Below are 21,867 nucleotides of genomic sequence, written 5' to 3'. Positions count from 1 at the left end.
AAGAGCGTGCTTTGTTGCTTCAAATATAGACATTTCACAGCCCCACCAAGGAAATGAGGCTCTGCTGTTCCTTTGTTGTCAACAGGGAGCATAAAACTTGTGTCCAATTGAGACTGGATGGGGCTGTCTGGCCTTCAAAACCAGAAGAACATACCAACTGTTGTACTCGGCCCACCACAACCGCTTTCACACTGAGTACATATTCAGCAAGAACAGCTTCTTTTATGAATTTTCTGCTTGATTGTTCAGTGTGGCTGCTTGAGAATTGAGCTCAGTTGGTGCTGACCAATGTTGTGAGCAGCACAGCGGTGCTTATGGTTATTTATTTATTTGAAATGTATGTGCTGTGTTTTCAACATGGGATCAAAATGGCTCACTAGAGAGAAAGATTAAAAACTACATTAATAATATAATTTTTAGAAAGATAAACTAAATGGCTATATGGACTGATTGAGGCAGATATTATCTGGTTAAAAATACCCCAGTGGCATTCCATTGTGTCAAAAGCTGCTATGGGGCCAGTATATTGACTATTAATGCACATTGACTAATAATCACTTATTTCACATTCAAGCACCTTTAACTAAAACTAATTCATCCAAGAAGATGGATGGTTTTTCTTTGGGATGCTTCCACACTAGCGTACTATTCTGGAATTGCCATGTTTTGTTCCTTCTTTACTGCTTTCTCCTCTTTTTGCCAATCTAATTTAGGCAGTGTGTGTCTGTTGTAAATAAATAAATGTGCTCAGTGCTTTTTTTCAGAGGGCACTCAAGGGTATGCAGTACCGGCACCTCTTTTGTTGTTGTTGTTGTTGTTGTTGTTGTTATAAAGTGTTGCACTTACTGTAAGAACTTCACAGCATCTATTTTTCTAGGGGGGAAAGCACTGCATGTGCTTACATGCAAATAATTATGTGCAAACAATATTCATTGTTATTACACTGTTATACGAATAAACAGTTGAATGCACTGATTAGAAAACTGCCTCTTGGGATTCTATGTAAATGTAGGGGGGGGAACTGCCTGATTTGTTCATTTGGTGTTGTGTGGAATCATAAAGTTCAAATAGGAATTCATGCTGTGCAGACTCTTCAAGCATCTCTATCTTACAGATCATTAACAGAAAGTATGCTGAGAACCTTGGTGGTGCTTTTAATTTCATAAGCTGTGAAGGGCAACTAAAATATTAATAGAAAAATTGCAGTTAACAGAAGAATTGCCAAGATAGTAGCTCTGCAGCAATGGTCAGCATTTTGGTCTTTGCCAGCATCTTGTTGAAGCTACCGTTGCTGGGAAAGACAGCTGGCCTCAGAGCCCCTGAGAAAGAAAGAGCTATAAACTCCAGATCAGAAATAACTACTTTGATAATATTTTCTACTTGAAAGATGGCTCCAGTTGAGAGACTGTGTGAACATTTATGCATGTTACAAAGTTGTGAATAAAAACCAGACAACTAACCACATCTTGACTTTGAGCACTTCCTTGGAGTATTGGGCTAAATCATTCATTCCCAACCTGGTGCCCTCTGGGTGTTTTGGACTACAAATCCCATCAGCTACTTGGAGCATAACCAGTGTTCAAGGGTGAGGGGAACTGTAATCCAAGACCCCTGGAGGGTACCAAGTTGAGGAAGGCTGGGCTGAACTTCCTGCAGCCAATCAGAAGCCGCACTTTGGTTTCCAAATGTTTTGGAAGTCCAATGGACTTCTGAAACGGATTCTGTTCGACTTCCAAGGTACGACTGTACAAATCAGTTGGAACTCCAAGTGATTATTTAATACAGCTCCTGGTATATAGACTGCAATAGCTAAATCAAAACTGATTTAGTTCACTACTTCCACCATAGACAATTTACATATATTAAAAGAAAGGGGGGAGAACATGAGTATAAACATTCCCATTTGCTTGTTTTTCATCGCTCAACTATTGCTTATTATTCTCTGAAAAACTCACTGAGTTAAAACAGCTTAACTTTAAAAGAATAGAATAGAATAGAATAGAATAGAATAGAATAGAATAGAATAGATACACGTTTTTTAAAGTATTATACGTGAATATACCATAAGCACAAATGTCTCTAATAAGCATTAATGTACTAGGTTGCGAAATACACAAGTTGACCCTAGTGCTTCTGCTAACTAGGGTTGACAGCTTACTAAAATAATGTTTAGAGATACAAGATGCATTTCAATTGTGATGATGCATGCCTTCAGATAGTTCAGGCAACCTACTTTGGAACCCTGACCAGTTCTTAAAAGTCTTTTTCAACTACATAGAATAGATTTTTTTTGAAAAAAAACTGCTGACATATTAAGACCAGGAATAAGAAAGTTGTACAATGCTTCCGGAGCACTCTGCTTCTTAGCCAAGGCTTGAATTTTGTTGTTCTGTGGCACTATAAATAAAGATATTAGCATCAGTATGTAAATAGGCTTCTATTTTTGTTCAGTGCATTGTTTAGGAAAACTAGGCCAGTTATTCAGTACGAAATGTTTGCTGTGCAGCACTGAGCCTTACCCGTTTTTTCCAGCCACTGTAGGCTTCTTGCTTTTCTGCAAGATATCTCAATTGTGCTTTATTTAAAATGGGGCTGGCTGTGGTAGGCAAATCCAGATTTCCGGAGACTTTGATGATCCTTTGAAACAAAGAACCAGCTCTTCTTAACTGAGCTTTTGTGAAGCCCAGGGTGTTCCAGTCAGTCAGTGCTTGACAGTGCTGTTTGCTCAAACGCCAAAAGCAAGTCTTTACCGCTTATTTTCAGTCTTTAGTCTGTAAAAGGCAAATAATAAGACTTGGCCAGCAGGGGTGTTGCAAAGAGGAACAAGAGCTTAACTGATAAATGACAACGTTTAAAATATTGTGATAGAGAGATGACACGCTCGAGCTGGCCTTCTGGGTTGATACAAAAATCTCATTGTTTGGAAACATTAGAACACTATCATTACGTCAGGAATGGGCCCAGAGACTTCTTAGAAGGCAATTCATGCAGTTCTGCTCTTTCAGTTAGGAGGGTATGGCCATGTAAGTTGCTTGTGTGTAGGGTGCCAATACACTACAGAGGACGGCCTTTTATTTGAAGAGCTGTCCATTCCAAGTCCAGTTCAAAGATAAAGATCCACAGGAAGGGATAGCAAAGCCCAGAAGTTGCCCAACATCTGTTACAGTAAAGGTAAAGGTAAAGGTACCCCTGCCCATATGGGCCAGTTGTGTCCGACTCTAGGGTTGTGTGCTCATCTCACTTAAGAGGCCGGGAGCCAGCGCTGTCCGGAGACACTTCCGGGTCACGTGGCCAGCGTGACGAAGCTGCTCTGGCGAGTCAGCACCAGTGCAGCACACGGAAACGCCATTTACCTTCCCGCTATAAAGCGGTACCTATTTATCTACTTGCACTTAGGGGTGCTTTCGAACTGCTAGGTGGGCAGGAGCTGGGACCGAAAGACAGGAGCTCACCCTGCCGCGGGGATTCGAACCGCCGACCATACGATCGGCAAGTCCTAGGCACTGAGGTTTTACCCACAGCGCCACCCGCGTCCCTCTGTTACAGTAGAACCTGGCAAAATGAACAGGCATAAAAGTCACCTGATTGTATTCTGCTCCCCATTGTGGTGAGATATACTGTATTTCTATTTAAAGAACAGCATTTCCCCCCCTAAATTTGCACCTATACGTATAAATTAGCTTTTAGAATTTTAAAGCAAATCTCTGTCCTCTTTTGTCCACACACACAGCATTATCAAAAAAGAGAACACCTAGGAAGTCGTGTTGGCGTTTCACTGAGCTCCTTAAAGGAAAAGTGACATATAACTGGAATAAAGGAAGGAAGGAAGGAAGACAGGCAGGCAGGCAGGCAGGTGGTGGTGGTGGTGGTGGTGGTGGTGGTGTGTGTGTGTGTGTGTGTGTGTGTAAATTATTGTGTTACAGTGCAGTCATAACCCTATCTACTGGGGCTTGTTATTGAATTCAGCTTGAGATTTCATAACAAGTAATGAAGAAACAGTAAACGGAACTCCTAGACCCACTCTATAAGGTACAAAAATAACTTTTTCATGAATTTAAATCATAATGTCCAGCTCATCAATGTGAGATGTATAGATGCTCTATTTATATACTGTTTATATGTGTGTGGGGGTGCAGGCGTGTGACCAGATCAGCAGAAAGTTGCCTTTTTGTTTTGGAAAGCACAGTGGGAAACCAGAACTAGGAAAGACATTATATAAAGCTAGTTTTATTCTTTCGTTCAGTAACATTGTGTTGAACTAAATTGTTCCATCGATATCCAGCTGTCTTGTCATTGTGATGGGAACACTAAGGACCTCAGTGATGACAAATAGTGTTTGTGTATCTTCTCCTTTTATATAACTTCAGGTCTTTCACTTGCACTCAAAGGACTATTTTCAGATCTGCTTTTATATAGTTTATTTTCTTTAAGATTTCTGGCTTCCTAAGTGGTCATTTGATTTCATGAAGAAACAATCCAGCATTTTATCTTTATTTTCTGGTATAGCTTTTATTTATCTTCCTGGGTCTGCAAATTTAACACCAGCAGGTAGCTTTCCAAGCACAAGTTAGTAGAAGAAGTGATTCCCCTAAATTATCCATTATTCTCTGAAAGGCCACCATAAGGTATCTTTAACAGAACTATGCTGTGCTTAGTTTAAGCTTCTGTAAGTTTCTCCCAAACCATTCAGTGATTTTCTGGTAACGTTTTGCTAACTGTAGCTACAATTATTTATTGTATGCAATAAAGTTGGAGATCAAAAGTTGTTGAGAAGAATGGGATTTTCCTGAGACTGAAAAATTAGCACTAAATAATAACTAGTTCTTCTAAACATAATTCCTTGTAACTTCATTGATAGTTTTCTAATTATTTTGCTAATGTAAATTAAATTGTATGTGACTGAGGTGTCTAAGCCAGGGGTCAGCAAACTTTTTCAGCAAGGGGCTGGTCCACTGTCCCTCAGACCTTGTGGGGGGCCAGACTATATTTTTTGGGGGGAAAGGAACAAATTCCTATGCCCCTCAAATAACCCAGAGATCCATTTTAAATAAAAGCACACATTCTACTCATGTAAAAACACGCTGATTCCCAGGCCATCCATGGGCCAGATTTAGAAGGCGATTGGGCCGGATCCGGCCCCCGGGCCTTAGTTTGCCTACCCATGGTCTAGGCACTGCCATAAGAAAATATATATAGGCTTTTTTCTTATGGCATTGGAAATTTTTAAGCAGGTATTGGATGGTCATCTGTCACAGATGCTTTAATTGAGATTTCTGCATTGCAGGGGGTTGGACTAGATGACCCTCAGAATCCCTTTCACCTCTACAAATCTATGATTCCCTAGTATGAAATTTGCCTTTTTCCACTCCTGTCGTACACTGGGTTGACAACTTATTCAAGCTATCTACTGTGACCCCAGAGGGGACGCGGGTGGCGCTGTTGGTAAAACCTCAGCGCCTAGGACTTGCCGATCGCATGGTCGGCAGTTCGAATCCCCGCGGCGGGGTGAGCTCCCATCGTTCAGTCCCAGCTCCTGCCCACCTAGCAGTTCGAAAGCACCCTTAATTGCAAGTAGATATATAGGTACCGCTTTATAGCGGGAAGGTAAACGGGTTTCCGTGTGCTGCTCTGGTGCCGGTTCGCCAGAGCAGCTTCGTCACGCTGGCCACGTGACCCGGAAGTGTCTGCGGACAGCGCTGGCTACCGGCCTCTAGAGTGAGATGAGCGCACAACCCTAGAGTCTGTCAAGACTGGCCCATACGGGCAGGGGTACCTTTACCTTTACCTTACTGTGACCCCAAGGCCTCATTCCTAGTGTGTCACCCTCAGTTCAGACCCCATAAGCATATATGTGAAATTAAGATTGAGTGGGGACCAGATAGACCTCAGGATCCCTTCCAACACTACAATTCTATGATTCTGTTAATTCTGTGAAGTGCAACTGCTATATTTATTTTACAAGGTTAGAATCATACAGTTAAAATAGAAAGGCTTTTTCTAAAGAGTGGTATTCTTTTTCTGAGCATTCATTGTCATGATACTTAAATGGGTACATTTGAAATTTCAGTTAGCCGAGGCAGATGAAATTTGTACTCATGATCCATCAGGCAGAAGCAAGAAACTTCTAGCTCAGTTTGTGGAGGCAAAGTCATAAGCTGGTGTAGTTATTTTGCACATGAACTTCCTTGTGATATGTCAACATGGATATCTTGGGAGGTGGTGGAATCCTGGGCCAAAGAGTACTACTCTTCCTTTCCACAAATAACTTTTCTCCCAGAGAGGAATTTTGCACACTCACATATTTTCTGCAGAAAATCTGTAGGTGAATTCCAATGGAAGACAACTAAAGCAAATCAGTTTTACTGTGTCAACATATAAATAGACCATTTTATTTTGTAGTCATATGCAAGGTCAGATCATTCTTGGAAAATCTCTAAAGCTATCACCTGCTGTCCGTCTGGATGCTGCTGAAGCATGCTTGTTTTAGTGTACTGCAATTTCTGTGATGTGCCATGGGAAAAAATTATATACCCATTATTATGGAACTGTTCTGGTATTAGAAATATCCCCCCCCCCCCATGTTTCAGATCTCATTTCAACCACACATTGGTCTTAAGGCAAGCCACTGTTTCTCAACCTCAGCAACAGGGCTAAGCAGTACTGATCCGCTTTAGAAGATGCCACTAATTAAGTGGACTCTAGCCCACTAAAGCTTAAGCTGTAATTAACTGGTTACTCTTTAAGGTGCTATGAGTTAAGTACTCCAAACACTCTAAAATGCTCTTTGAATAATTGGTGCCTGTTTCCACCCTGTACCTTTTCTCTTGTGTGTTGTGTCTTTTCAATTGCAAGCCCGCATAATTGTATGAAAGCCACTCTGAGAGCCTTTTTGGCTGAAGAGCAAGGGTACAAATGCTCTAGATAAGATCAGAAAATAAATAAAGATTGAAATGTAAAATGGAGTGAGCTAGTCTTGACCCATTCTTGGCTTTAATCAGATCAATAAATAATTACATTAGTGTTTTCTTTGGCTATCACTCATAGCCGAGTAATATTGTCTTCCATGAACATGATCTTCACTTACAGTGAGTCCGTAAGTGACTATGGAGGCCAATTCTGGATCCACACGTCCTTCCACATAGAAAACATAGGTTTTCAAACAGAAGTTGATCATGTGAGGGTTTACCAAACTCTTAGCACGTTTCTCCCTTTCGTCCTGAGTTTGAGCATCTTCAAAGTCCATGACACTTTTGGTAAAGGCTGTTCTCCAACTGAGTGCTCACAGGCCAGTGTTTCCTAATTGTCGGTGTTTATACTACATTTTTAAAGATTTGCCTTGAGAGAGTCTTTAAACCTCTTTTGTTGACTACCAGCATTATGCTTTTCATTTTTAATTTTGGAATAATAGTTCCTTTGGAAGACAGTATTCAGGCATCGAACAACATGACTAGTCCAACGAAGTTGAATTTGAAGAATCATTGCTTCAACACTGGTCATCTTTGCTTCTTCCTGTACACTGGCATTAGTTCACCTGTATTCCCAAGTGATATGTAACAAATTTTGGAGTCACCATTGATGGAATCTTTTGAGCAGTTGGAGACGGCATGGTCCATTTTTCACAAGCATACAGTAAGGTTGGTAGTACAATAGCTTTGTAAAGAAGCATTTTGGTTTCCCCGCGAATGTCCCGGTCCTCAAACACTCTGTACTTTAATCAGGAAAAAGCTGCACTCGTAGAGCTTAGGTGATGCTGGATTTCAGCATCAATGTCAGCCCTTGTGGAAAGATAACTGCCCAGGTAGGAGAAGTGATCGACACTTTCCAACGTTACACCATTGTGTTAGATTTGTGGTGCTGCAGAGGGGTTGTTTTGTGCTAGCTGGTGCAGCACTTTGGTTTTTTGGATGTTGTGCAATAGGCTAAGCTTTTCGTATGCTTCTGCAAATATATTTAGGATGGTTTGGAGGTCATCCTCTGAGTGTGTACACACTACGTTGTCATCAGCATACTGAAGCTCTATGACAAAAGTTATGGTAACCTTTTTCTTTACTTTCAGCCTGCTCAGATTAAAGAGCTTTCCATCTGTTCAAAGAATGATTTCTACTCCAGTAGGGAGTTTCCCTTCGACAAAGTGTAGGATCATGGTGATGAATATAATAGAGTTGGGGCGATAACACAACCCTGTTTAGCACCTGATTCCACTGTGAATAGTTCACTTTGAGAGTCAATGTTATCTGCAATTGTTGCTGTCATATCATGGAGGAGCCAAAGGATGTTCACAAATTTATCTGGGCAGCCGATTTTCAGAAGGACAGTCCCCAGGGCATTATGATTTACAGTGTTGTTGTTTTTTTTATAAGATATTTATTGAGATTTTCAAAGTGTTACAAAATAAAATAAAAGCAAAAGAAAATACAAAATAAAAATAGTTAACAAAGTAGAAAAAGAAAAAAATAACAAACCCCTTCCAACCATATAAATACAAAGGGGCTGATCTGTCGAGAAGGGTTAAAAATATTGCCAAGCTGAAGTTACCACGAGCAGGAGACAAGGGAAAATACAGTTACAAATATGAAGAAGAGCTGCGGAAGGGACATGAAAGAGACTTGAGGGCCTCGGATATAAGGTTGCCAGGTTAATGGGCTAGATCGATGGGATAATAAGGACTGACAATACCCGGAACCAGGAGGAAGGGACGTTGGATGAAGATTGGATCTGTTTGTATTTCTTTCTTTTTTTACCATTAGAACTGTTTTATAAAATTGATGAATGTCAGAAAAATGTTGGAATGAAATTACTCGGCTTTAGTAAAGATGTTTAAAGAATTATGAAAGACTATTATGGTTATGAGAAGTTGGTAAGGATAAGATTTAAGTTTTAAGCTTTAAGGTTTATTTTTCTATAGAAAGATAAGATTAAAACAGTTTAGGGTAATGTAATGACAGAATATTATGAAATATGGAAAGGATTTGCTGGGATAATTAATAACTAGGATACAAAGAAAGGGAGGAGGAGGAGGTCAAAGAAAGAAGGTAATGACAGTTGAGGATTGGAGAATAATGAATTTGTTTTTAAATGTTCTTAATTTGTGGTGTATTTTTGTATTTTTTTTCTGTATCTTTTTCTTATTTTTGAATATGATTTACAGTGTTGACTTTGTCAGGTCAATAAACACCATATACAGGGGTTGGTTTTGCTTTCTGTATTTTTCTTGAAGCTGTTAAGTGGTGAAAATGATGTCCACTGTCCCCCTAGAAGGTTGAAAACCATTTTGGGATTCAGGAAGGGTAGCCTCAAATATTGTTAGGAGATGTTTTCCTAAGATCCTTGCAAGAATTTTGCCAGCCGCAGCTAATACAGATGCCTTGACAGTTTCCGCAATCCATTCTATCACCTTTTTAAAGGAGATTGGTAATTTTGGCATCCCTGAAGTCTGCTGGGATCTCCTCATTAGAGTCATTGAGCTTGGTATGCTGCTGAAGCTAAATAATGTTAGTTTGCAAGGTCATGTATAAAAAGCAATGCAACTTGGAAACATACTGTGAGCCTTATTATTTCCTCCTGTGGATTATGTAGTACAGTGAATATTATAATTTTTTTATAAGAAAAATAAATCAAAGGTAAGGAGCATAAAGAAATACTATTACAGCAGCTTGTAAGCAGCATAAGCAGGTTGAACATTATCATTGAACTTGGTCCAAAACATTACCCAAAAAACCACCAATATTTTCTTAAACCTGTTAAAATGATTTACATGTATTGTTTTGTAATCAGTTACAATGGACCAAATTTCTAAGTTGATTTCAATATAGTAAGAGAGATGTTTTGCCTCTCAATTTTTAGCTGTTATAATCTTAGCAGCAATTATAATGCTGGACATTATTTCTTCCAAGAGAACAGAAGAGGTGGTTCAGCACCACCCTACCCTCGTCTAGTTGACTGTGCTGTGAGAGTCATTGCCTCTAAAGCGATCTCTCTCTCTGTCCATTGTCAAAGAAGGAGATACAATAAATTGCCCCTGGGATGCCCTTCTAGGGACCATAGGAGTGCAGCCTGTGTGTGTGTGTGTGTATACCCACACCATCCTTCTGTTGTGAAAAGAAAGTTCATGGTGGTTCACAACTTATTAAAAATAACCAAAAGAGGTTTCACAGAATGCGTAACAGTGGCTTCTAAAATATGGAGGTGAGATAATAGGTAATAATAATTAATTAATAATAAATAATTAACTAGATAATAATAATAATAATTTTTATTTTTATTTATACCCCGCCCTCCCCAGCCAAGGCTGGGCTCAGGGCAGACCATACACAGTACATTTCGAATTACTATTAATCCTCAATAATTATAAATGATCAATAATAAATTCAGGTGGAAAGTAGTAGAGCAGGAGTTGAAAGGTCCTCTGGTTTCTACCTACCCAGTGAAGTAATTTCACAGGCCTGTGAGGTAGGGATTAGTCTTTTGGAGGCAGGGCTTTCCTCACTTGGTTTAACAGCTATTCTTGATTCTGCTATAATCATTATTATTAACTTGTGAGTATCTTAACTTGTTAATATGATGAGCTTAAGCAATGCTTCACATTTCTGACTCAGCATAAGTGGAAAGGGATGGGGAGCACCAAGTAATGGTCAGCTGAGTCACTGAAACAAAAGTACAAAGCAGTGTAAGTACAAGTATGCAACCTTTATTTTTTTAATGTTAATTTAGTGGAATCAAATGAGGTGTATACTAGTATACTGGTCATCTATATAGATAAAGTTGACCATGTTTTTATTATATGCATTTTAGTATTTTGTGTAAAAATGCATTGTATCCTTGTAATGAAAAAATATGTGTGGGTGGGTGGGTGTTGTGCATCACACTGACAACGACAATGATGATAAATTTATATACCACTTGGTATAAACTTGAATCACTATATCATTTGTTAAAATTTAAACTTATCCCAGAATGGCATAGAGAGCGATTAAACTGAGCATACTTAAAGTACTAATTTGTGGAATGTAAAGCATATATAAAATATGCATTGGTCCGAATTGTCTTGTGCTATATCTTCAGTCACTTGTTCTTCTTTGTGGTCATACAACCCCTTTCATGTTAAAATGCAGAGCACAAATAGCAAAGAAGAAAACTAAGAGCCATGCAATATATGCAGTTTAGCTAGCACAGTCAACCCATTGAGCTCTGACACACAGAGCTTTTTTTGTTGTTATAGCTACCTGGTCAGAGATATTTGGGACTGTATCTGAGAAACTGTATATAGTCTGTCTCTTGTCGAGGTGCCCTGATAAATTCATCAAAAGAGGATGAGTTATAGGATGTCTCAAACAAGAAAAAAAGACACTATGGAAAAACATATATTAAGAGTTTTAGGGATTCACACCTATACTGAAACTGATTTCTCAATGGTATTTTAAGGAGTCCAACATAGGGGCATGCTCTTATGGATAAGGAAAGTTCTGCATAACTTTGTAGAAGGCTAGGATGAATGAGAAGCATGTATTTACCAATACCTGTGTTTCCCACGGTTTTCTTTCCCCTTTACTATCCTTGCAGCATTCTCTTTGCCGACATTGAGGGCTTTACCAGCCTGGCCTCCCAGTGTACTGCCCAGGAGCTGGTGATGACGCTGAACGAACTCTTTGCCAGATTTGATAAACTTGCAGCTGTAAGTTTTCCCTCTTCCTTCTGCTTCCTCAAATGTATTACAGTGGTGCCCCTCAAGACGAATGCCTCACAAGACGAAAAACTCGCTAGACGAAAGGGTTTTGCGGTTTTTGAGCTGCTTTGCAAGACGAATTTCCCTATGGTCTTGCGTTTTTTGCAAGTTTGTTTCCTTTTTCTTAACACCGTTAATACAGTTGCGACTTGACTTCGAGGAGCAACTCATAGAACGCGGTGTGGTAGCCTTTTTTGAGGTTTTTGGTGATTTTTGAAGCTTTTCCAAAACTTTTCCGACACCGTGCTTCACAAGACGAAAAAACTCGCGGAACGAATTAATTTCGTCTTGCGAGGCACCACTGTATAACGGTGCCTTTCGCATGATGTTGCTTTAGACTTTTGCAAAAAAATTCATTGCCTTAAGCGGCAAACTGTTAACATCCTGAAGTAAAAGTGCTTATTTTTTTTTCTTATTGTTTTGCAGGAGAATCACTGTTTACGTATAAAAATCCTAGGCGATTGCTATTACTGTGTGTCTGGGTTACCCGAGGCAAGAGCAGACCACGCACACTGCTGTGTTGAAATGGGAATGGATATGATAGAGGCTATCTCGTAAGTACCAAGCACCACAGGGAGGGGCAGTGGATAAATAACAAATATAGATATATATTGTGTGTGTGTATATGTGTGCTTCTAATTAATTTTATATCTTGTAAATCAATATGACTGTTTCATACCAGCAGGTCAAAGTCTAGCTGAGACCAAAGGTTTGGGTGGAATAGGAGAGAGAAAGCTTCTGGTACTGGGGGAAAGCCCCAGATACAAGTGCAATAAAGAAGACTTGCAGCAGCTGTGGTGTGACCCACTGAGTACTTGTCATCCCTGCACTATACATGCAGCAAAGTACTTCTGCAGCTCTTCAGCACAGGGAAACACAACACTAGAGAATATTAACTTGATTTGTCAAGTGCAAAAAGGAACAAAACAAATGTATGAAGCAAATGACCCTGAAGAAGAGTGTATGCTTGAAATATCAATATGATGAATGTTTAAGGAATTTAAATATACTGGAATTGGGGGGGGGCACACCTTGCATTGTCCCTCCCCTTTTGTAGTTCTACTTCCTTCATGTTGGTTTTTCAAGAAGTCACTTACTATTGTTTGGAGTCAGTAAAACAACAAACTGACCATGGTGAAGTTTTTGGTAAACAGATCCTCAGTGCTAATTTACAAGTAGCTTATTAACAGCGGCCTATGGAAGTGCCAAACCTGGTGAATGGGAGAAGCATATTTGGGTCGTGGATTCCTATTAGGGCAAAGTGGTGGTACAAACGGTGTATTGTCATCACTTTCCATGACTGCATATTCTGGCATACATGTCCAGCATCCATGCTTGCATGATGATGCAGCTGGTTCCTGTCATGCAGATAGCAACTATGCAGGGCCCTGATCCAAAGTGGGGCAAAGCTGGTTCCTGTCATGCCATGGACTGGATGCAAATTCCCCTCCAGAGTCTAGGTAAAAAATATTCTCACCAAAGTGCTCAGCACTTTGCTGAGCTCTTTAGCTTAGCTTGGCTTGTGCAGATGCTCTTTGTGTCTAGATGGCTGCTGGTGTTACAACTGGAATAGCTGCAGTTAAAGTTCTCTTTTGATCGTCTGCTTCAAGCTGAAGGGCAGCTTGGGCAACTAGATTGGGCAACTAGATTGATGAGCATGGCAGTGACCCAGCTAATGTCCCAAAACAGCTGTGTGCTAAGATGCCAAACCTGGAAAAGTAAGGACATTATGATCTCTTTTGTTTTATGTTGAACTTCTTTGCCTGAGGAAGAGTCTGTGGGTGGTCAAAAACTTGATATTTCACACGATTGAAGGCTCTGTTAAAGATATTGAGCAAAATCCCAACAAAGTTAGGGGCACCTTGAACTTGCATATGCAAGCAGTTGATTGTCATCTTAAATCATATAGTTTTCTGTATGACATAGAGCAGCAACTTTTCTTTGGATTGCACCCATTCTTTCAACCAATACTTGACATCTCCATTTCAAGGTAAACAATCCGCTTCTTACTTATCCTTTCAGCTCTTTACCTGAGACCTCCGAGTATAGGGCGGTATATAAATTCAATAAATAATAAGAATAATAATTTCCACGAAATAGATGCTGAAAAGCTACGAAAGCAAAATAGTGCTGTGTTAATGTTTCAGAAGCATAAAGAACATCCTAAAAGGACCAGCAGTTTTAGTGCTTGCCATTCCAGCATTCTGATTTTTATTACCTTCGCTTGTCTGAGAAGCATTCTCTTTTCATCAGAGAATATGGAGGAGGCAGTGAGAACAAAAAGTCTCTCACTCCAGATTTAGCAAAGAGATAAGATTCTTGAATCCTTTTCATCCCACACAAAGTGGGAACCAGGTTTTTCAAAGCTGACAGGGAACAATTTGTAAACAAAAATGGAGTGCACTTCAGTGCCTGTATCGGTGCTTTATATAAAACACACTGCTGCTCTGTGGAAATGCCACAGAGCCTTGCTTGCAGCCCCAGTGAATTAGAGAAAGCACCACATTGTATCAGGGCCAAACTAGAAAAGATTCATAGTGGGATGGGGAGGAATTATGTGGGATTTAGGCACCTCAGGTGCATTCATATATACTCCCCTCGAACTAAGTTCCATTGAAGTCAGTAGGGCTTACTTTTGAGTAGATATGAACAGGCTTGCACTGAATGTTGTCAAGGACAGTTTTGAGAAATGCGACAATTGCTTGGCCTGATGTGAGCAGCACTAAAATAAACAAGGACCACAGCTTAGATTCTGCCCTCAACAACCAAGGCTTGATTCACATACTTTGTTTTGCTGTATGCAAAAAAAAAAAATCCTAGCCATCCTCAGGTACACAACCATGTGGAACACCATAGGATAAAGATGAAAGCAACCTGTTTGGAAGTGTTCTCGCTGCCTTCATTTTATCAGTATATTCCTTGTGAGGTAAAAGTTGTGAAAAATGATGCTGCAAATTTTTAGCAGAATTCGGCATGCACTGTGCACATCACTGAGGGACCAACATCAATGATGTCATCAAGAAGCCAGTGTGGTGTAGTGGTTAAGAGCGGTAGTCTCGTAATCTGGTGAACCGGGTTCACATCCCCGCTCCTCCACATGCAGCTGCTGGGTGACTTTGGGCTAGTCACACTTCTTTGAAGTCTCTCAGCCCCACTCACCTCACAGAGTGTTTGTTGTGGGGGAGGAAGGGAAAGGAGAATGTTAGCCGCTTTGAGACTCCTTAAGGCAGTGATAAAGCGGAATATCAAATCCAAACTCTTCTTCTCTTCTTCTTCTCTCACATCTCTGCAGCATTTTTGCCCTCAAAAAGAAGTTTGTCTTTATTATTAATAAAGCAACCAATCAATGAATAACCATACATGTGCCTTTTTTAAAAGTGACATGGTATCTGCAGCATGAAGGAAGGGGCAACACTATAACTGAGCCAGTGTTTGATTCATACAAATGCTGTCATACAAATTGTGAAGCTAGGAGAAAGTGAAGGTTACAAGGAGCTCCTCTGATTGCACATAATGTTTGAGGGGAAATGTGCAGCCAATGGTTACACTTTGGCTGAGAGACCTCCTGTGAATTATGTTTTTATGTTGCATTTGTCTTCACACCTAATGTTCAGCATGAGGTTCACAGGGGAAATAAATGTCTGATGTTATCTGATGCCTGGGGAACACTGGTGATCTAAGATCATAGCATCCACTAAGAGCCAACCCCAGCCCCTGGAACGGATTTCCTATAATTTGTTCACCACAAGCCCTAAATTCCTCCCCCTTGGTTCCTGTCTGTTTCCCAGTTTCCCCAAAGCTTGGAACAGGAGAGCTTAGATCATGCAAATGATAGAAAAGTTGAAAACCACTTCTGAGCTCCATGACCCCATTCTGAACTGGGCCTGACAGCTGTAAAACTCCACGGTAGAGCTGATCACAGATCTCCTGGTGTCACATGTGGTTTGTTCCTAATACAGTTGCATAGAAAGCATGTCAAGTACTCTGATTGCTGCACACAACACTATATCAGAACTCCCATGAGTTGTGTTAGCAGTATGATCCTCTCATTACAGACATGCATAGGGGTTGGGGAGAGGCACTGAGGCAGGAAGAACAGAGCTTGATACTACCTTATGGGCAGCTAAGGCAAGAGGCTTGAACGAAGAACCACTCAACTCGCTCTGCACTAGTTCTATTAAATCAGTAGCTGATCTGAAATGACACCTTCCCATGTCTGCAAAACCTTTCCACCAGTAAAGTTGCATTCTGCAAAGAAAAGGCAGAACTGGGGGAGCAGAGTGCAGAATGCAGTTTCTGTCTACAATGCGGTCATGCTTGATTCATTAGACAATCCGACCCATGACATCTTCTCATTCCACTGAAGCTAACTGTTACTCTCTGTACAGCACAACCATCCTGGAAGTGGCTGAGCTATGGCGGCTCCCCACAGCAGCCATAACATGTCCAGTGACAGCAATCACGAGCAAGCATTTAAGGTCTTTCAAGGCCAAGAGTCGCCTCAGTGGTTTCCTCCGTAATCCCTAGATATAATTTCATTGCAAATTGCTGTGTTCTTCCAAGTAAACTTTTGCCCTAAAAGGCAAAATCCCACAAAGGATTCCAGTGATAATTTTGGGAGCAAGCTTTGTACATCTGAGAGCTCATTAGCATTGGAGCCTGTTGGGAGTAACTGAAGAAGACAGACCTGTCTGCTCTGCTGCTGCAGCAGCTCAGCATGTCTTGCTACAGTGAATAATTCACATATGTATTATGTTTCATCTCTGGAACATTTGATACCCGGTACTCTGTGAATAAATTGAGAGCTCTGGAATCTTGTTCTTTTTCTCTTCACAACATGGCTATTATGTTTAATGAGGCTCTGAAAGCTGGCAAGTGATGTCCAGCTTTGGTGTGGAAATCAGAGGCCAGAGCTCTTTGCCGTGCCCCAGATATCCCCCCTCCACACACAAAAACTGTGCTTTGAACTGAAAGCAAATTGACATCCCTGGCTAACTCCTCCATCCAGTGATTTGTGTTGCTGGTCTAGCCAAACTTCACAGTGTGGTTTCTGCCTTACCTAGTGAAATGTAGCATTTAAGCAACACTGTATGTGTGTGTTTACATTATTTTTTTAAAAAACTGAGGACAGTCTTTTCGGTTCAAATGTGTGCCCTCTTCAATGTCTTTCATTCCCTCCCCCTCCTGCATCCTTCTTCAGATTAGTGCGGGAGGTGACAGGTGTCAACGTGAACATGCGAGTTGGGATCCACAGCGGGAGAGTTCATTGTGGTGTCTTGGGCCTCAGGAAATGGCAATTTGATGTGTGGTCAAATGATGTCACATTAGCTAATCACATGGAAGCAGGCGGCAAAGCGGGGTAAGAGAGTCCTGCCTTTGAAGTCTACTGTTCTATTTGATTTTGCTCCAGTAACTTCTCTGCAGCCTCACATTAATACATCTACCCTTTAATTATATTCTTGGATATGGGAATTATGGACAAGCAATTCTACCTAGATTCGGGCAAATTACTAACTTTTGATGTTGCGCTCTCTGTACAAAAGGAAAGATGGGAAGTACAGCGTGTCCAAATAAAAACTTCGGATGCCATTTCTTTGCTTCTTCCTGTTCATGTTTGTTACCAAAAAGTGGACTTTAAAATCCTGATCTGGCCCATAGAAATGGTATAGCACAAATGGTGCAAAACTAACTCCTCTTTCTCTGGGTCTGATCTGCCCATGTAGCAGAATGCCAGACTCAGGAGGTGGTGTATCCTACACAGGGAAAGGATTGCTACAATTATCCAAAACTTTCACACTCCATTGTTCCTTTTTTCACAACAGCTTTCTATACCAGAGACACTAAAACTCAGTCTGCAGAGGTTTCCTTTACTGACCAACCATTCCAGCAAATCCTTTAACTGGAGAAATGTTTATGAAATTTAGAGCTGTGCTGAATGTTCACATGCAAACAATGTAACAAAAACAAGTCTGGTTCAATGGTCTTGTTTGGCATGACACACTAAACCAGGGGTTGTCAACCTGGTCCCTACCGCCCACTAGTGGGCATTTCAGGGTTCTAGGTGGGTGGTAGGGGGTTCTACGGCACAAGCTGAATCCTCCTTCCATTGAGCACTGCTGGGCGATAAGGAAATTTTACCGTCAAGAAAGAAGCATTAGTGGGGGGTAGGTATAAAAAGGTTGACTACCCAAGCACTAAACCAAATGGTTGCACAGTCTGACTAAAACAATGCAACTATGAGGGTTCTTGGAGAGGCCACATTTTGCTCTTCCTGAGTCTTATTTGCTGCTGTGTCATGCTAAGTCAAGGATGTTGTGCTTGTTGTGCAAAGCTGAGCCATTGTTTTCTGCTTTCACTTGGAAACAGAACCTAAATAGGCATGCATCCCCTCTTTTTGCAAAGTGTGAAAGTATTAATAAAAAGCACTTGCACACACCATTGCAGCTTAGCCCTAATTAAACTACAAATCATGGTCACCAACACAAGTTGCTCCAATATTTTATTCCAATTTTATTCCATTTAAAATGTTTTTGTTCTGCTTTTATCTCCCAGCTGGAAATTGAAACAGTTAACTACAATACAAGCATCAGTAAAATATGCACGTGCGTGGGAGTATGACTAATAACCCCCCCCCCACTGTAGCCTCATTAAATTTTCAGTATGTATATGTCCCCTAAAAATTGTTTAAAAAGAGAAGTATCTACCCTTTCCTTGAAAATCTGAAGTCAGGTGAAGGGCCTCTTTGTAAATGAGCCAAGAAGCCTTGACCCTAGCTCTCATAGGGTGTCTCTTGACCATATCAAATAGAAGAGGGATAGTTAGGAGTGGCAGTGAACCATTGCCTGTTATTGGTGAGCTGGGGTGGCATAGGTTGAATGGTTGAACAAATAAAATAACAGTTTAGTCAAGGGATACTTATAAGCACAGGAAAACATAGGCATAACGTTTGTTTTTATGTTATTGACCTCTATGTTAAGCACAAAACTGTGGAATGATTATAGTTGCCGGGTAGGATTTCAGTACAACTTGACCATTCCATTGCATGTAATAGTTTTCTCTTCCAGACTGCTTCTTTCTCAGTTCATTCAATGATTTTTATTATTTGGTTGCCTTTTGTCTTCATCCAAGGCGAATCCACATAACAAAAGCTACACTGAACTACCTGAATGGTGACTATGAAGTGGAGCTTGGTTTTGGAGGAGAACGTAATGCTTACCTCAAAGAACATAGTATTGAGACCTTCCTCATTGTACGATGCAGCCAAAAAAGGGTAAGAGTCAACCAAAAGTTATAATAGGTTAATAGTCCAGCTGTGCCATATAAAAAGGTGGTACCATAGATACATACCCATGGCAACCTGCTAAGAGGGAAGTGGAAGAGTCCATGGTGTAAGATGGTTCATATTGAGTTCATGTTGCTCTCACTATTGAGAGGATTAGATGCTCTCCCTTCTTTTGAGGAGTTTATACATTCCATTTTTTTTGCACAGTTTATTTGCTGCAATAATAATTGTTTTCAATGTGTCCCCTTCTAGTGAAATCACATTTTTTCCCAGCCTGATCTGAAGTACTGTACTACTGATTTCACAAAGATTTATTACTTACCTTAAATCCTAAAATGTGCGTCTAGAATTACAGATTTTGGGTGCTTTCAACTAAAATTTACTCAGAAATTAACAAATGAGACTAAGTTACACCCATTAATTCAGTGGGAGGAACTCAAGATCACACTAAGACAGTTGTTCCAGCAGGGCAAACATTTCAGCTTGTGAGACAAAACAATCCCCCCTCTCCCCCTCCCCCCCCCGCCATGTGCTGTTCCGGGAGTTTTCCCAGTCTGCCCCCCCCCCCAGGCAATTAAGGGGTTCAGGAGCGGGGAAGCCCTGTTTCCTTGCACAAGACTTCTGCTGACTGGACCCATGAGTTGACTTGCACCCAGAAGACCACAGTAATATAACGGGGAAAGTTCTTGTATGAGATAGATTGAGCACGTAAACAAATAAGCATGACTCATTTGGAAGGTTTACCTTGTGGGTGTTCCTCTTGAATGGATTTACCTATCAAGAACAATGATCATGGTAAGTGGTTTCCCGGTCAGTCATGCTGTATTGACTGCAGATGCTATGCTTCTATCTGGTTTTTATTTTTCTATAGAATTTTTGGTTGATGGAGAAATCTTGTCTCTAGAGCTTAGTGCACAAGCTTTTAGATGCAAAAACCTGTATCCTTATATCCATTTATTTATACATTGACGATATTTTTATCATCTGGACACATGGTCAACAGACCCTGGACACCTTTCACCAGAAATTCAATGATTTTCACCCCACAATCAACCTTACAATGAATCAATCTATGCAAGAAATACATTTTTTGGACACTACTATAAAAATACAGGATGGACGCATAGACACCACCTTATACTGTAAACCAACTGACCGACAAACATATCTACATGCCTCTAGCTACCATCCCAAACATACCAAACAGTCCATTGTATATAGCCAGGCACTACGTTACAGCCGCATCTGTTCCAATTCTACAGACAGAGACTCTCACCTAAGAGATCTACAGCAAACCTTTTCAGAACTAAAATACCCAGCAGATGAAGTTAGACAACAGATCAACAGAGCCAGACTCATACCCAGAGAGAACTTGCTGCAAGACAGACCCAAAAAAGAAAATAACAGAACACCACTAGTCATCACATACAGCTCCCAAGTTAAAACAGTTCAACGCATCATCAGAGATCTACAACCTCTCCTGGACAATGACAGTTCTCTTCCTCAAGCTCTGGGAGGAAGACCTTTCATTGCCTACAGACAGCCACCCAATCTTAAACAACTCCTAACCCACAATAATACTACAACCAGACTTAACACGGACACTGGCACCAGAGCCTGCAATAAACCCAGATGCCAACTTTGCTGCCACAACACCATTACTGGCCCCAACAACATCACACATACCATCTCGGGACTATTTAATTGCTCATCGTCTAACATTGTGTATGCCATCAAATGCCAACAGTGTCCTTCAGCTCTCTACATTGGACAAACAGGCCAAACCTTACGCCAAAGAATAAACGGACATAAATCTGACATCAAGAATCACAAAACAGAGAAACCAGTAGGAGAACACTTCAATCTCCCAGGACATTCTATACAAGATCTCAAAGTAGCTGTTTTACTACAAAGGAATTTCAGAAATAGACTGGAAAGAGAAGCTGCTGAATTGCAACTCATTACCAAACTTAAAACAATGGAGAGACCTGGTCTGAACAGAGACATTGGATTCTTATCTCATTATACATGACTAAGCCATTTCTCACCTTCTCACCCCTTGCCTTTTCCTGTAAGACCTATTACAGTCGTTAAGAGTCGTCAACAGGCTCATCTCAGCTATCTGCCAATCTCCAATTCCCACCAATTCTGAGTAATACCCCTCCCCACCTTCTCACTATATAGAAGGATCTGGCAACTTCTGTTTCAGTGTATCTGAAGAAGTGTGCATGCACACGAAAGCTTATACCAAGAACTAACTTAGTTGGTCTTTAAGGTGCTACAGGAAGGAATTTTTTTTATTTTGACTATGGCAGACCAACACGGCTACCTGTCTGTAACATTTATCTTTTGTCATCCAATTATTTTGCCTTGGTACCATTATTACAATCTAGCTCCCTGGTGAGTCAATCAATGAACATTCTGGCTCCTCGTGATCTCTCTAACAATGTTAAGCACAGAGAAATCAGCTACAACTGTATATGAGATCAAGGCAAGAGGTCTGTTTTCTATGGTTGTTCACTTGTGCCAAACCCATCTTTGGTTCACTCCTGAACACAAAACGGAGGCTAACAGTGAAAACTTTATAACATCACCCTATGTAGAGATCTTTTTATGGGCAAACAAACAAACAAATGTCCTTCAAAGACCTCTATAGGCTGTATCTGGATTGTGTCCTACTAAACTTGGGTACAGGTTGCTTGGGGTTTTCTTTCTAAAAATGCAGCAGTAATGTAATGGAACAAAAATGTTGAAAGTGATGTTTAGAGCAGAAATAGTTCCATCAACTCCTAGGAGTGCAAGTCAATTTTTTTCCAAGTGGTGTTCTAGAAATCTACCCAGCTGAACAAACAGAATGATTACT

At 40.6% G+C, this 21,867-nt stretch overlaps 1 protein-coding gene across 6 annotated transcripts in view; it reads left to right on the top strand.

Moving 5' to 3' along the window:
- Nucleotides 1–21,867, top strand: part of ADCY5 (adenylate cyclase 5) — a 194,110-nt gene that overhangs the window by 123,727 nt on the left and 48,516 nt on the right. For all 6 annotated transcript variants that reach the window (XM_081188287.1, XM_081188284.1, XM_081188283.1 and 3 more), the window contains 4 exons: nucleotides 11,560–11,671; nucleotides 12,149–12,276; nucleotides 16,923–17,081; nucleotides 18,851–18,992. In XM_081188287.1, coding sequence (XP_081044413.1) covers nucleotides 11,560–11,671; nucleotides 12,149–12,276; nucleotides 16,923–17,081; nucleotides 18,851–18,992 — 541 coding nt within the window. The remainder of the gene's footprint in view (nucleotides 1–11,559; nucleotides 11,672–12,148; nucleotides 12,277–16,922; nucleotides 17,082–18,850; nucleotides 18,993–21,867) is intronic.

The sequence above is a fragment of the Podarcis bocagei genome (assembly GCF_964188305.1).
Source record: "Podarcis bocagei genome assembly, chromosome: 1".
Taxonomy (NCBI): domain Eukaryota; kingdom Metazoa; phylum Chordata; class Lepidosauria; order Squamata; family Lacertidae; genus Podarcis; species Podarcis bocagei.
This window is presented reverse-complemented; position numbering and strand designations above follow the sequence as displayed.